This window comes from Dipodomys merriami, unplaced genomic scaffold (genome assembly GCF_024711535.1).
Source record: "Dipodomys merriami isolate MVZ:Mamm:240054 unplaced genomic scaffold, mDipMer1.0.p SCAF_14, whole genome shotgun sequence".
Taxonomy (NCBI): domain Eukaryota; kingdom Metazoa; phylum Chordata; class Mammalia; order Rodentia; family Heteromyidae; genus Dipodomys; species Dipodomys merriami.
The window spans coordinates 39,524,616-39,540,308 of NW_027202715.1; the positions used below are offsets into that span (position 1 = coordinate 39,524,616).

Here is a 15,693-nt window from a genome sequence, read left to right on the forward strand (position 1 = left end):
GAGTTAAAATGGTAATTTTTCCCCCTCCTTTTTGTAAGAGGATGCCTGGCTGTAAGTAGAGAAAAGCAGTTTTATGCTCCATTGACTTTAAACATTAATGGGCCTGGCAAAGCTATTGTCTCTAACCCAGCATCCCTGGAAGTTGTTTTGTCTTCCTGTCAGGATAATTCCAATAGTGTTCTTCACACTATAGGAAATGGAGCTTTGAGATGACATTCTTTTAAAAAATTCTTCCCTTTGTAATGTTGCTTTTGTGTGCAGATTGCTATGTAAATATGCCTGGCCTGCGATATTATACTGTTCATTATAGCAAGGAATGCATTATGAGAGACCTGCTATATTTGCTGGGGGCGCTTCTCTGGAGAGTGGAAAGTGCTGTGCTGGACCAGTAGGAGGCAGAGAAATGCTCTGGATTAGAAAGCAAAACACAAGGTGCCAGAGAGGCTCAGATGCAATTAAAAGTAATGAGAAGGTATCAAAAAGGGAAACAATGAAAGCTGTGTGCCTGGCACACTGCCTGCCTGGAAAGAGACACCGAGAGCATTGAAAAGCACCTGGGGAGGAACAGTGTTCGGGGTTTCTGCATTCACGTAGACCACAGGGAAATCTCAGTTTGCCTGCCATGTGGATTTACATTGAGTGTGTGTGTGTGTGTGTGTGTGTGTGTGTGTGTGTGTGTGTGTGTGTGTGTGTGTGTGTGTGTGTGTGTGTGTGTGTGTGTGTGTGTGTGTGTGTGTGTATGTGCTGGTCCTGGGGCTTGAACTCAGGGCTTGGGTACTGCCCTGTGCTTTTTTTTACTCAAGGCTAGTTCTCTACACTTAAGCCACACCTCTACTTCTGGCTTTTTACAGGGAAATCTCAGTTTGCCTGCCATGTGGATTTACAGTGTGTGTGTGTGTGTGTGTGTGTGTGTGTGTGTGTGTGTGTGTGTGTGTGTGTGTGTGTGTGTGTGTGTGTGTGTGTGTGTGTGTGTGTGTGTGTGTGTGTGTGTGTGTGTGTGTGTGTGTGTGTGTGTGTGTGTGTGTGTGTGTGTGTGTGTTCCTGGGGCTTGAACTCAGGGCTTGGGTACTGCCCTGTGCTTGTTTTTACTCAAGCCTAGTTCTCTACACTTAAGCCACACCTCTACTTCTGGCTTTTTGGTGGTTGATTGGAGATAAGAGTCTCCTGACCTTCTGCCCCAGCTGGCTTTGAACTATGGTCCTCAGATCTCAGCCTCCTGAATAGCGAGGATTACAGATATGAGCCACTGGCATCAGGCCAATAGTGTTATTTTAGGCTACCAAGTTTTAGGAAATTTGTTACAACAGCAATAGGAAGTAATAAACAGGTTAACATAGGAAAATGCATAACCAAATTATTTTACTGTGCCTTAAAGGTTATAAAAGAACTAGGTATCAAGTGTGATGGCTCATTCTGGGGTGGGATGGCAACTCAGCTGTCATTTTAAGTTAGGAAATAGTTCTAGAGAAAGTGATCCAAGTGGGGACTATGAGGACAGTATGGCTGAATGTCTGTGAAAACTTGCCTCCCCCAGAACACAGCTAGAATATGCTTCTCAACTTACTTTGCAGCAGAAATGACACATACAGACCCACAAACCCTCCTTGTATGTTTATCCAACATACTTTCCTGCTGTGCTAACAGATGTCCATATCCGTGGCCATCTTAGAAGTCACATGTGGGGGCTGGGAAGGTGGCTCAGTGGTAGAGCGCTTGCCTTGCATGCCTGAGGCCCTGGGTTCGATTCCTCAACACCACATAAGCAAAAAGAAAAAAAAGCCGGAAGTGGCACTGTGGCTCAAGTGGTAGAGCGCTAGCCTTGAGCTGAAGAACTGAGGGACAGCGCCCAGGCCCAGAGTTCAGGCCCCACGACAGGACCCAAAAAAAAAAAAAAAAAAAGTCACATGTGGAAGATAGCAATGGTCTTTATGCCCCACCATAACTAAAGCAGCTGTATACATTCACCCCCCAGGAATACCAAATGCTCAGATTCCTTATATAAAATGGAGAAAGCCTAGCAACTCAGGAGGCTGAGAACACACACACACACACACACACACACACACACACACACACACACACACACACACGAGACTATCGCCACTGTGGCAAGGATATGGAGAAATAAGAACCCTCATACATTACTGGAATATAAAATGGTGCAACTACTTGTAAAATGGTACAGGTACTTTGGACAGTTTATTTCTTAAAGGTTAAACATAAACTTAGTACTCTTAAGACTCTCTACTCAAGGGAACCGAAACACACGTCCACATAAAGACATGCATGAGAATGTTCAGAGCAGCATTAGTCATAGCTCCCAAACTGGAAACAATCCAAACATCCATCACTTGGTAAATGGATAAACCAAACATACACATACATTTAAATACTACTCAGCAATTTAAAAGAATAAATTATTGATACATGTTGTTAGCATGGGGAATCTAAAAAATACTACATTAAGGAAGAAAGCCAGACACACAAGCCCACACATGACATAATCTCATCCCACTGAGTTGGCAAATGTATAGACAACAAGCACTCCAATTATGATTTGAGGTCAGGGGTTAGAAGAGTAACAACAAATGGGCATGAGGAAACGGGTAATTTAAAATGATTTGAAACTATAAATTAGTGATGGTTACACAATCTATGGCTTTAACAAAAGTCATAGAATTGTGCAGTAACAATGAACTTTTTTTTTTTTTTTGTCGGTCATGGGGCTTGAACTCCAGGCCTGGGCGCTGTCCCTCAGCTCTTCAGCTCAAGGCGAGCGCTCTACCACTTGAGCTACAGCGCCACTTCCGGTTTTCTGGTGGTTTATTGGAGATAGGAGTCTCACGGTCTCTCCTGCCCGGGCTGGCTTTGAACCGCGATCCTCAGATCTCAGCCTCCTGAGTAGCTAGGATTACAGGCGTGAGCCACCAGCGCCCGGCTGAACTTTTTTTTTTGTCAGTCGTGGGGCTTGAACTCTGGGCCTGAGCACTGTCCCTCAGCTCTTCAGCTCAAGGCTAGCGCTCTACCACTTGAGCTACAGCACCACTTCCAAATAATGAACAGATTTTATGGTATGTATACTATGAATGAACAGACCTGGTGAGTTGGATTTTCTCTCCAATTTTGTTAGCGTATATTGACAAAACATTGGGGGAAGGGGTATACACACATGAGCAGGCACCAGTACTGGGGCTTAAACTCAGGCCCTGGGAGCTGTCCCTGAGCTTTTACTGCTTAAGGCTAGCACTTTACCACTTGAGCCACAGCTCTACTTCTAGCTTATTATTACTATTATTACTATTATTAGCACATTAATTTGCTAACGAAATGGGTGTGGCCAGTTAAACTACTTTGAAACTGTTGCATGTTAAAATGTTTGTCATACAGATTACGGAACACAGTAGTTAAGAAAAAAGAAAGTATTTGTATGGGGATTTGCTCATTGAATTGAGCTTTTTCATTCTTGCAGCTAATTCCTGTCCAAAGTAATGATGGAATTTTTACTCTACATTCTCACAGACCTGAGTAAGGTGATGTTGTTGATGACATTCCACCACCAACTTCCCATCTTTTACTTTTTGTTGTTGTTCTTTCCTTCCAGTCCCACTCCTGATCCTACAGACCTATGAGTTTTCCTGTAGTTTTTCCAAATTTCCCTCCCAGGATGCAAGAAAATTGTGTTGTTTTCAGAGTGCTCTCATGTGGCCAAGTTGGGTGTGGGAAGGTGGGTATGAGCAGAAAGCAAAGGTCAGGTGCAGACAGCTTGCAGTGCCTATTTTTAACTTTTTGCTAATTAATTGGAGATAAGAGTCTTAGGGATTTTCCTACCCAGACTAGCTGAGATTTTTTTTTTTTGGTCAGTCATGGGGCTTAAACTCTGGGCCCGAACACTGTCCCTCAGCTCTTCAGCTCAAGGTGAGCGCTCTACCACTTGAGGCACAGTGCCACTTCCGGTTTTTAGGTAGTTAATTGGAGATAAGAGTCTCACAGACTTTCCTGCCCGGCCTGGCTTTGAACTGCGATCCTCAGATCTCAGCCTCCTGAGTAGCTAGGATTACAGGCATGAGCCATTGGCACCCAGTGCTCTGTGAGTTCCAGTCTCAAGGTTCCCTAAGCTACGGAGTCACAATAGTTTGCAAGTGTGTGTGACACACTCAGATTTACCTCTAATTCCTAGGTGTAGTCCACCACGGCCCTGGCCTAATGTGAGTACATGTGTAATTTGTTTGAATTTCACTTTTTCTTTTTGTCGGTCATGGGGCTTGAACTCAGGGCCTACGCGCTGTGCTCAAGGCTAGCACTCTACAACTTGAGCCACAGCACTACTTCCAGTTTTCTGGTGGTTAATTGGAGACAAGCGGCTCCTGAACTTCTTTGCCTGGGCTGGCTTTGAACCACAATCCTCAGATCTCAGCCTTCTGAGTAAGATTACAGGCACGAGCCACCAGTGTCCAGCTTGAATTTCACTCTTGGTAGTTCCTAAACTCCCACTTTTGACCCCTTAGCCTCATGAGGCTGCCAAGAGTGAACTTCAGTCTCCCTCACATACACAGCTACTCTTCCTAATCTTCACCATTACCACCATCATCTTCCCAACAAGTTCCTCTTTTGTGGGTTCCTCCTCCTCTTTTGCCTGTAACAGCATTGCCCAAAAGTGGAGGAACTTGTCCCCCAATCCTTCTACCCCCAACAAACAATCTAAAGAAAACAGGATGGGGCTGGGAAGGTGGCTCAGTGGTAGAGCGCTTGCTCTGCATGCATGAGGCCCTGGGTTCCATTCCTCAGCACCACATAAGCAAAAAGAAAAAAGCCGGAAGTGGTGCTATGGCTCAAGTGGTGGAGTGCTTGCCTTGAGCTGAAGAGCTGAGGGACAGCGCCCAGGCCCAGAGTTCAGGCCCCATGACTGACAAAACAAAACAAAACAGGAAGTCTGGCATGCAAGAAAACCTTGAAGACAGGTCCATCCTCAAGCCCACCTTCTAACCAGTTTGCTAACCTTAGGCTCAGATGTCTAGGAAGCTTGGAGTTTGCACTATTTTCTCTTTCAAGCCTACTTGTCCTTCAGGTCTTAGCTAAGAAGCCCTTCTCCCATTGTTCCTTCATCCAAATCACTGATAACATCCATGCTAAACCTTCATAGCACTTTTGCTTATTTATCTGTCTCTTGCTTATAAACTGAAGGGAAGAAGCCTATCTGCCATGTTTACTAATGTAACTCCCATGCCTCACAAGGTTTTGGATGAAAGTCCTTTGCTTGGGATAAAAGCACAAGTATGTATTATAACAGAAAATAAACGCTGGGAGCTGGTGGCTCATGCCTTTAATCCTAGCTACACAGGAGGCTGCCATCTGAGGATCACAATTTGAAGCCAGCTTGGGCAGCAAAGTCCATGAGACTCTTATCTCTAATGAACTACTCAGAAAAGGCCAGAAGTGGCACTGTGGCTCAAGTGGTAGAGCACTAGCCTTCAGCCAAAGCAGCTTAGGGACAGTGCCCAGGCCCTGAGTTCAAGCCCCAGGACCTGCACAAAAGAGAGAGAGAGAGAGCTGGGCACTGGTAGCACAGGCCTGTAATCCTAGCTATTCAGGAGGCTGAGATCTGAGGATCCAGGTTTCAAAGCCAGCCTGAGCAGGAGACTCTTATCTCCAATAAACCACTAAAAAACCAGAAGTGGTGCTGTGACTCAAGTGGTAGAGTGCTCACCTTGAGCTGAAGAGCGCAGGGACAGTGCCCAAGCTGAGCTCAAGCCCAATATCCGACAGAGAGAGAGAGAGAGAGAGAGAGAGAGAGAGAGAGAGAGAGACAGAGACAGAGACAGAGACAGAGACAGAGACAGAGACAGAGACAGAGACAGAGAGATAGGCAGAGACAGAGAATATAAGGAATGTGGAAAAGTTACAGGCCAAACTCTACTAGCCCCTTCTCCAAGGTAGAAATAGAATACCCAGCCCTGCCCAGACATGTCCTCATCAAGACATGAAGGAGTTGCCATGATACAACTGCACCCTCTTCTCACCCAGCACAAAAAGACCTGTTCTGTAACATGTTTTCTACATAGATGCAGGGCTGTGGGAGAAAAAAACCTGCAATGCAATGAACAGGAAGCAGACACTGGTGTCCCAACTTCTCATGGCATTTAGAAATTCATAGCCAAGCCTCTTGGCAGCTCTGTATTCTCCCTAGGGCTAAGTTCAGCTAAGGTTGCAGAAGCATGGAACTTCTGAGGCCTGGGCACTGCCTTAAGCCACCTGCAGAACTCAGCCCTCTGTATCCTCTGCCCTTTGGGGACTCAGATGCCAAATGGTACCCATAACATAACCACCATCAGAATGCAACTGACATCTTTGTAGTGGTTCATGCCTACAATCCTAGCTACCCAGGTTGCTAAGATCTGAAGATCTTAGTTCAAAGCCAGCTCAGGTAGGAAAGTCCTTGAGATTCTTATCTGCCATTTAATGAGCAAAAAGGCAAAATTGGAGTTCTGGCTCAAGTGGTATAGTGCTATCTTTGAGCAAAAAAGCTAAGGTATAGTGCCCAGAGCCTAAGTTCAAACCCCAGAACTAGCATGAAAGAGAGAGGAAGAGGGAGAGAGACAGAGACAGAGAGACAGAGAGAGACAGAGGAGACAGAGAGGAGACAGAGACAGAGACAGAGAGACAGAGAGAGGAGACAGAGAGGGGGAGAGAGAGAGAGAGAGAGAGAGAGAGAGAGAGAGAGAGAGAGAGAGAGAGAGAGAGAGAGAGAGAGAGAAAGAGAGAGAGAGAGAGAGAGAGAGAGAGAGAGAGAGAGAATGAGAATGGTATCACAGGGACCCAAAGAGATAATTATGTATGGATGCCTTCCATAAACTGTAGGACCTTGGGCTGCAGTTAACCACTGAACAGACTTGGATCTCAGAGTGTGAATCAGGTGTGACTGGCCCTATACAAGCAGATTCCAGGGCCCCAAGAAAGGGACACATGTGACCCATGTGACATTCTCTAAATGGGTGGGGAAGGATTTTCTTCAGAATAATATATGCTAGCCTTACTACTTCACTGTGAGTGCTGACTTTGAGAAGTATTCCGTGCCTACTTAAAGGGAGTTGAATTTGCTGGAATGATTAAGAAGGCATTTTTAGATAAGAATTGTTGCACAACGTTCGCCACTATAAAATCTGTTCAGGGTGATTTGGTGCCTGGTCATTTTTATGAACATATTTCCTGAGGGTTGTTCTCAAGTTAACTTCTGTGTATGTAACTCAGGATCGTTGGCCTCAAGTCCAAGGGAGCCTTGAGGACCGCACAGGTGATTTCTGGCACCATTCATAAATCCAGCTGCTTGTCAGCAATGCCTCAGAATCTCTCTGAAATTGTGGCTTTAAGTGATCGGCTCTGTAATTAGTACCTTCACAGTGACATGCCTAGAATATGAAAACCAGACTGCCCTCTGCAACGTTCTACCCTCCAAATCCACATAGGAGGGATGAGATTAGTTATCTGTTATAGGTCCAGAGGGAACAGGCTGTCTCCCTGGTAAGAGCACAAAAGTTGGCTTGGAAATGCAATTCAGGCATGCTTGCATGTGAAAGAAGCAAGAGCCTCACTCGATCTCAGTAAAGTTTCTTAGTAGCAGGCAGGAAAGTGGCTTCAGAGCCTGGGAGGCACTGGGGAGGAGGGATCTGTCCCATTCTACAACACTAATCATCAGGCAGAGGGAGGGGGGCTAGAATGGGCACCAATCTGCAGGCATAGCCTCATGGAGACAAAGTTGTGCCGATGACATTACTAATGTACTACTCATGGAATTGTTTGCCTTGTTTTTTTGTTGTTGTTTTTAAATTTTAGTGCTGGCTGGGGCCTTGAACTCAGGGCCTGAGCACTGTTTCTGAGCTTTCTGCCTCAAGGCTAGTGCTCTTTGCTCTGCTTTACGCTCATTAAAACCACCACTTTGGGGCTGGGAAGGTGGCTCAGCGGTAGAGTGCTTGCCTTGCATGCACAAGGCCCTAGGTGCGATTCCTCAGCACCACATAAGCGGAAAAGCCGGAAGTGGCACCATGGCTCAAGTTGATAGAGCCCTAGCCTTGAGCTGAAGAGCTCAGGCAGAGCCCAGGCCCAGAGTTCAGGCCTCATGACTGACGGGGGGAAAAAAAAAACCACTTTTAGTTGAGAACTGGTGACTCATACCTACAATCTTAGCTACTTCAGAGGGTGAGATCTGGAGACTGAAGCTTGAAGCCAGCATGGGCAGGAAAGTCCCATGAGACTCTTACTCACGGGGCCAGAGGGCTGGGAGACATTTAAGCAGTAGAATGCTAGCCTTGAGCAGAAACCTGAGGACACACACACACACACACACACTTACACACTTTTCACTTGAGATACAAGGCAGAATATGTTCTGACCATCTTCAGTAATTATACATTTTTTTTCTTGCCAGTTTTGGGGCTTGAACTCAAGAACATGGTTTTCTTGTTTGTTCAGCTGATATTCTACAACTTGAGTCATGTCTTTAGTAGCTTTTTGTTCATTATTTTGGAGACGGAATCTGACTTTTCTACTTCTGCCAGCTCCAAATCATGTTGTAAATCTCAGCCTCCTGAGTAGCTAGGATTATAGGCATGTCTCATATATTAGGTAGATCTATTTCTAAGAATTGTAACAATAAATTAAAATTTTGGCTATTTCTCTCATGTATTTGTTTACTTCTCTGAACCTAATCAATACTGTTGTTAGACTTACAGAGCTATCTCCAGACCCCAGTTTTGGAATAAGTGTATGGCAACATTACACTGTAGCCTCCATCCATATTGGTGGATAACACTTCAAAATCCTATTATGGGCATTTCTATAACCAGTCAATGAAACTTGGGATGGGAAAAAAACCTCTGCCACGGCAAACCTGGCCTTGGATGACTCGGCTGTGCACAACAGATTGGTAAGTGTTTCTAATGGCAGTAGCCAGATTAAGCATAATTCAGGAAATGGCAAACCAGCTTACATTGTCTCAAATCAGGGTTATTTTCTAGAGTGCAGTCATCTATCTATTCATAATAATATATATAAAAAATAGAACAAAGAGCATTCATCATGCCATTTTCTAAATATTGCACTGCACACAATTTAGCTTTAAATTCCTGTGGAAGCAAAGAGCTATACACTTATGAACTCAACGATATTTTATAAATAAACTGAGCTCATCCAGTGGGTAGATATTTTAAATTGGGCCACTGAAAATGATACTTCTAAAGTGTTTGCCTAGAGAGGGTAAAATCTTTGTTGGAGTTAAGTGCAAATATACAATATAAACATATTTTAAAATTATCTTTGTATTAAAAAAGGGGGAGGGGGCGAGCACAGGAAACAACAACAAATCCCAGGAGTAAAATACATTAGGATCAAGTAAGAATTGGTCAAAGTGTTCTAGCCCCTGCTTTTACTTTTCCAAATGTGAAGTTTTATTGCTTTTTACTATTTTACAGATTTTTTTTGTGTGTGTGTGGTTATGGGGCTTGAACTCAGAGCTCAGGCAATGTCTCTGAGCTCTTTTGCTCAAAGCTAGTGTTCTACCTACCACTTTGAGCCACAATTCCATTTCATTTTTGAGTGGTGGTTAATTGGAGTTAAGTCTCATGGGAACTTTTCTGCTCATGTTGACTTCAAACCATAATCCTCAGGTCTCATCCCCCTGTGTAGCTAGGATTATAAGTCACCAGCACCCAGCTTTTTACTATATATATATATATATATATATATGCAAATATATATATTATATATATGCAAATATGTGTGTGTGTGTGTGTGTGTGTGTGTGCGCGCGCGCACGCACATGTGTGCGCCAGTCCTGGGGCTTGAACTCAGGCCTGGGCACTGTTCTTTTCCTCACTAGCACTCACTCTGCCACTTGAGCCACAGCGCCACTTCTGGCTTTTTCTGTTTATGTGGTACTGAGCAATCAAACCCAGGTTTTCATGCATGCTAGGCAAGCATTCTACCACTAAGCCACATTTCCAGCCCTTTCTACAGAAACTTTAAGACTTTTTAATAATGGATGCTACATTATTTCTCTGTCTTTTCTTTTTTGGTACTGGGGATCGAACCCAGGATGTTGCACATTATTTCTCTTTCAATCCCTTTAGGTAGATGATATGACAGCAGATGAAAGGCATTTTTCTTTTCAATCCTAGGGCTTCAACTCAGGGCCTAGATGCTATACCTATTTATTTTATTTTTTGCTCAAGGCTAGTGCTATACCACTTGAAAAACAGCTCTATTTCTGGCTTTTTGGTGGTTAATTGGAGGTAGACTGGCTTTAAACTGCGATCCTCAGATCTCAGCCTCCTAAGTAGCCAGGATCACAGGCATGAGCCATCAGCACCAGGCTCATTTTTCTTTTTAATATAGGCATTCAAGTGCTACAGCTTTTCCTCTAAGTGCTACTTTAACTGCTTCTCACATATTTTGAATATGTTGTACTTTCATTTACAATAATTCCAAATTACTTCCTAGTATGTTTTTAACTTCTTTGAGTCACTGTTTATTAAGAAGTATGTTACTTAGTTTCCAAATATTTGGAGTTTTCTCAGAAGTCTTTGTTGTTGATGTCCAATTATTTCCATTGTATTCAGAGAATATATTTGAGGTGACTTGAACTCATTGAGAGTTAAGGGCTAGAGTGTAGGCTATCTTAGCCATATATATTTTATTTATTTATTTATTTGCCAGTCCTGGGGCTTGAACTCAGGGCCTAGGCACTGGGGTCCCTGAGCTTCTTATGCTCAAGGCTAGACTTGAGCCAGAGCACCACTTTCAGCTTTTTCTGTTTATGTGGTACTGAGGATTTGAACCCTAGGGCTAAATGCACGCTAGGCAAACATTCTACCACTAAGCCACATTCCCAGCCAGCTTTATTACTTTTACAGTTAAATATAAAATATTTTAATTGTATATATTACCTTTTAAAATAAAAATGCCAAAATTAAAAAAATAGAGAAGGAACTCTGAGGACTGAAGACAGAGGCTACTGAAGCATCGTAAGCATTTTTTCACCAATCTCAATTAATACAAAAAACAGCCTTGCTGGGGCTGATCATGGTATAAGAAATACTACATAGGGGCTGGGAAGGTGGCTCAGCGGTAGAGCGCTTGCCTTGCATGCTCGAGGCACCACAGCACCACAGAAGCAAAAAGAAAAAAAGCCGGAAATGGCGCTGTGGCTCAAGTGGTAGAGCGCTAGCCTTGAGCTAAAGAGCTGAGGGACAGGGCCCAGGCCCAGAGCTCAGGCCCCACGACTGGACCCCCCCCCCCCCAAACAATACTACATATCTAGAAAGAAGGCTACTGCCAACAATGAACCTCTAGGACAGTCACCACCAAGCCCTACCATAATCACTAGTAGGGAAACAGGATGGGCTTAATTCTATCTCTGTTAAGGATTGACTTAACCTAACTCAGCCATGTCCAACAGTGCCATGCCAGGGACATGATTAGACTGCCTTTGTCAATCCCCAATACTTAGCCACCTTGACTAGCAGAAGGATGCCTTTTTGACACTTAGGTAAGGATTAGATCTATCTTCCAATTTAGTGGAGGATGGATCAAGAAAAGAGAAGGGGGGAGGGGGCAGGAATAAAAAAAAAAGAAAAAAAGAACCTAGAAAAGTCTTAAGATTCTGACATAATGAAGCTAAATAATGAAACTAAAGTAGCAAATCCAAATCTTGGTAGAAATTTAAAACTTTTCTATTTGTCCTGAAATAGCTCTTAAATGGATGAATGCTCCTAAGGGTTCCCATCAATCACTCTGTCGATACAAAGGTAGCAATGACTTTCCTGATACATGCTACAAGCACCTGAAGTTCTAGGGCAGAAAATTAATTCTTGCTTTTGCATCAAGCCAGGTTCTGATGGCTCACACCTATAATTTTAGGTACTCAGAAGGCACAGATCTGAGAATAATGGTTCAAAACCAGACCGGGCAAGTAAGTCTATGAGACTCTTTACCTCCATGAGAGAAAGTCCATGAGATTCTTTTTTTTTTTTTTTTTGTCGGTCGTGGGGCTTGAACTCTGGGCCTGGGCGCTGTCCCTCAGCTCTTCAGCTCAAGGCGAGCGCTCTACCACTTGAGCTACAGCGCCACTTCCGGTTTTCTGGTGCTTTATTGGAGTTAGGAGTCTCATGGTCTTTCCTGCCCGGGCTGGCTTTGAACCGCGATCCTCAGATCTCAGCCTCTTGAGTAGCTAGGATTACAGGCGTGAGCCACCAGCGCCCGGCTAGTACATGAGATTCTTATCTCTAATTAATCACCAAATCAGAAAAGCTGAAGTGGCACTGTAGTTCAAAGGTAGAGCACTAGCCTTGAGCAAAAAAGCTCAGGTAGTGACCAGGCCCCGAATTCAAGTCCCACAATCAACAACAACAACCAAAAACAATTATCTCACAATCTTTGCTTCCCAGTCTGTCTTGGAACCAAGGTTCTCAGAGATCAGCCTCCTGGGTAGCTAGGATTACAGATGTGAGCCACTGGAACCAGGTTCTTTTTCTTTTTTGCCAGTCTTAAGGCTTGCTCAGGTCCTGGGCACTGTCCTTGAACCTCTCTGTGCTCAAGGCCAGCGCTCTACCACGTGAGCCATAACACCACTTTGGCCTTTTCTGTTTATGTGGTACTGAGGAATCGAACCCAGGGCTTCATGCATGTTAGGCAAGCACTCTACCCTGAGCCACCTTCCCAGCCCCAGCATCAGATTCTTAATAAATCTTTTGGCCACTACCTTTTTCTTGCTCTCCTGTTGCAGGTTTCTATAAACAAAGCATGTAAACAGTGCCACCTATTGGCAAAATGTGGTCCCTCTCGGATTGCTCAATTCATGTCACTGGAAAAAAATGTCTTAATTCTTGGGGACACTAGATCTAGTTAAGCATTGGGTCCCCTTGGGGAATGACTGGAATAGTGTCAAAGACTGGAATAGTATCAAAGTGATCTGGGATAGGAGGTGCATAGGCAGGGCCTCAGGGAACATTATTAGAGCCAAAGGCATTAAACTAAAATGGAAACTACCACAGAACATGGTAGTCTCATCTCACAAGGGGTGAATATACACAAGAGAAACTTACCAACCAAGAGCCAGGGCAAAGCAGCATATTCCTCATATTGTGGTTTAGGGATAGCCCTGGGGTCCTTTGCTTCTGGTTTGATGCTGGGAAATCACACCCAAGAAGGGGGCTCTGGGTTGATGGGAAAAGTAACCTCAAGAGATAGGACATCTGTACCAAACCAACAAAGCTGGACCTGAGGACCACACTGCACAACTGGTTGCAGAGAAAGAATGTGCAATGGGGGAGAAAGGCAAATTGCGCTGTGTTGGGCACATGGTGGAGCTCTACAAACACTGATGAATCAATGGACAAAGACAACAGGGAACTCTTGGGCCCAGAGAGAGCCCATGCTATAGCTCTAACAACCATCACTGCCTCTTCTTTATGTGCCAGGTGTCTGGTGTCCAAACACAGCTCCAGAAGTAGTCATGGGACATTCACTGCCCTTCTTGAGCCCCTCCTGTCACTTTCTGAGTGGAACTGCAAAGTGAAGCAGCCCTCCTGGCAACCCCAAGGTGACCCCTGGACAAGACATCACTACATTCTGGACTGAATGATGAGGGTTGGAGAGGATGAGGTCAAGTTTGCTATGGTGACTGAAGGGACGGGTACAAAATGTGTCTGCAAGGCAAATACATGGTGATGCACATTTATTCTACATCTGGTCATAGCAGACACACATTCAGGCCCCAGCACTATGAGTAGTTGAGAGGAAAAGCAGATCATCACACCCCCACCCACTCATGGCCACTCTGAACAGAAAACAAACATGTAAGGGCCAAATCAGAGGCAGGTACAGTCCCAGCTCCAGGTGCCAGGGTGTCTCTAAAGGGTAGTTTCCCTTTAGACCTTCCAAACTCCAAGGTGTCTCTGAAAGCCACACCCTAGTCATTCAGAGTCCAGATCCTGCCAGTCTTGTATACCTGGAGCTGCTATCAAGCAGCTTAGGGGCTATAAAAGGGTGGGCCTTGGCCTGGACTATAGAGCTATCTAGAGCTTCAGGGCCGACGGTCCTTCTTGCGAAGTTTGTGTCCCACCTGGGACCCTCTCTGGGCAGCTTTCACTAGACCTTTGAACTGTCCCTGCAGCTTCACTTTCTTCCTGTAAAGACAAGCAACAGAAGGGTCACATCTCACTGACATCAGGCACCCTTCTCTCTTTACAAGTCTAGGCTACATGGTAACTCCCTATCTCAAAAAAGCAAAATAAAAAAATCAAACAATGGCCACCACCAGCAGGGATAGGAAGAAGGCCACTAGGGTGGGCGGAACATGAATGACTGTGGGCAGAATACATGTGGCCTCAGCCTCCACATGGTGTGTATCCCGCCCTGGCCGTTCCACTTGGGCACAGCTCCTCTGGAAACAGCTTTCCCTTTGGCTCTTCCTCTAATGTACATATGAAGGTCAGAGTTGCACTCTGTCCAACTACCTTTCCATTTAAAGGCTTCTGTTGGTTGACATTTAGAACCCCATTTCCCTAGGAACATTCATTTTCAAAGTATTCCTACACACACAGCATTTCATATAGCCCTTACTTCTACAAAGAACCATACTTAATGACCACTGAAGGGAGGGGAACAGAAAAGCAAATTACACAAACTATTAAAACGTGAGGAACGTGTAGACTATGCACACACACACACCAATGAACTTCTGCAGACATAGCTCATGATTGAAAAAAATACTTGTAGGTACTAACCACATGTAGGTGGCATGTTGAAAAATCAAAATAAGCCGGGTGCTGGTGGCTCATGCCTGTAATCCTAGCTACTCAGGAAGCTAAGACCTGAGGATCATGGTTCAAAGCCAGCCTGGGCAGGAAAGACTGTGAGACTCTTATCTCCAATAAACTACCAGAAAACCAGAAGTGGTGCTATGGCTCAAGTAGTAGAACACTGCCCTTGAGCTGAAGAGCTGAGGGACAGCTCCCAGGCCCACAGTTCAAGCCCCACTGACCAAAAAAAATTAATTAATAAAAGCTGGCATGACTGGGGGATGACACTCCAGAAAGAAAAATACTTTTGACTTACGTAACTATAACCCCTCTGTACGTCACCTTTAAAACAATAAAAAAATAAAAAATAAAGCACCAAGTGCTGGTGGCTCATGCCTATAATCCTAGCTACTCAGGAGGATGAAATCTGAGGATCACAGTTTAAAACCAGCCTAAACAAGAAAGTCCATTTATCTTCATTTAACCTACCAGCAAACTGGAAGTGGTACTGTAGCTTAAAGTGGTAGAGTGCTAGCTTTGAACCAAAGAGCTCAGGGACAGTGCCCATGCCGTGAGTTCAAGCCCCAGGGGTGGGGGAGGGGAGGGAGAGGGGGGGGGGGCTGGCTGGGAGACTGAGACAGAAGAATTTCAAATTTAAGGCCAGCCTGGACTAGATTTTAAGACCCTGTTTCAAAAAGAAACAAAATAATAAAACACAAAATGAAAGTTAACAACTGAAAGAGGCCTGCGTAATCAAGTTGAGAGCTAAGTCTGAGAAGAGGAACCCAGATCTCCCTACCCACCCCCACACACCACCATACCTGCGGTTGAGCTTGGTTCTGTTGAGTGGGATGTAGGCATAGGGATCAAGCCGACCCTTCTTCTTCACATCACCCTTTGCTTT

At 44.6% G+C, this 15,693-nt stretch overlaps 1 protein-coding gene across 2 annotated transcripts in view; it reads right to left on the reverse strand.

Annotated features, from left to right (window-relative positions):
- Nucleotides 1–13,708: 13,708 nt before the first annotated feature.
- Nucleotides 13,709–15,693, reverse strand: part of LOC138826180 (RRP12-like protein) — a 38,911-nt gene continuing 36,926 nt past the window's right edge. For both annotated transcript variants that reach the window (XM_070021328.1, XM_070021329.1), the window contains 2 exons: nucleotides 15,611–15,693; nucleotides 13,709–14,174 (listed from right to left, as the gene is read on the reverse strand). In XM_070021328.1, coding sequence (XP_069877429.1) covers nucleotides 14,072–14,174; nucleotides 15,611–15,693 — 186 coding nt within the window. In that variant the 3' untranslated portion in view covers nucleotides 13,709–14,071. The remainder of the gene's footprint in view (nucleotides 14,175–15,610) is intronic.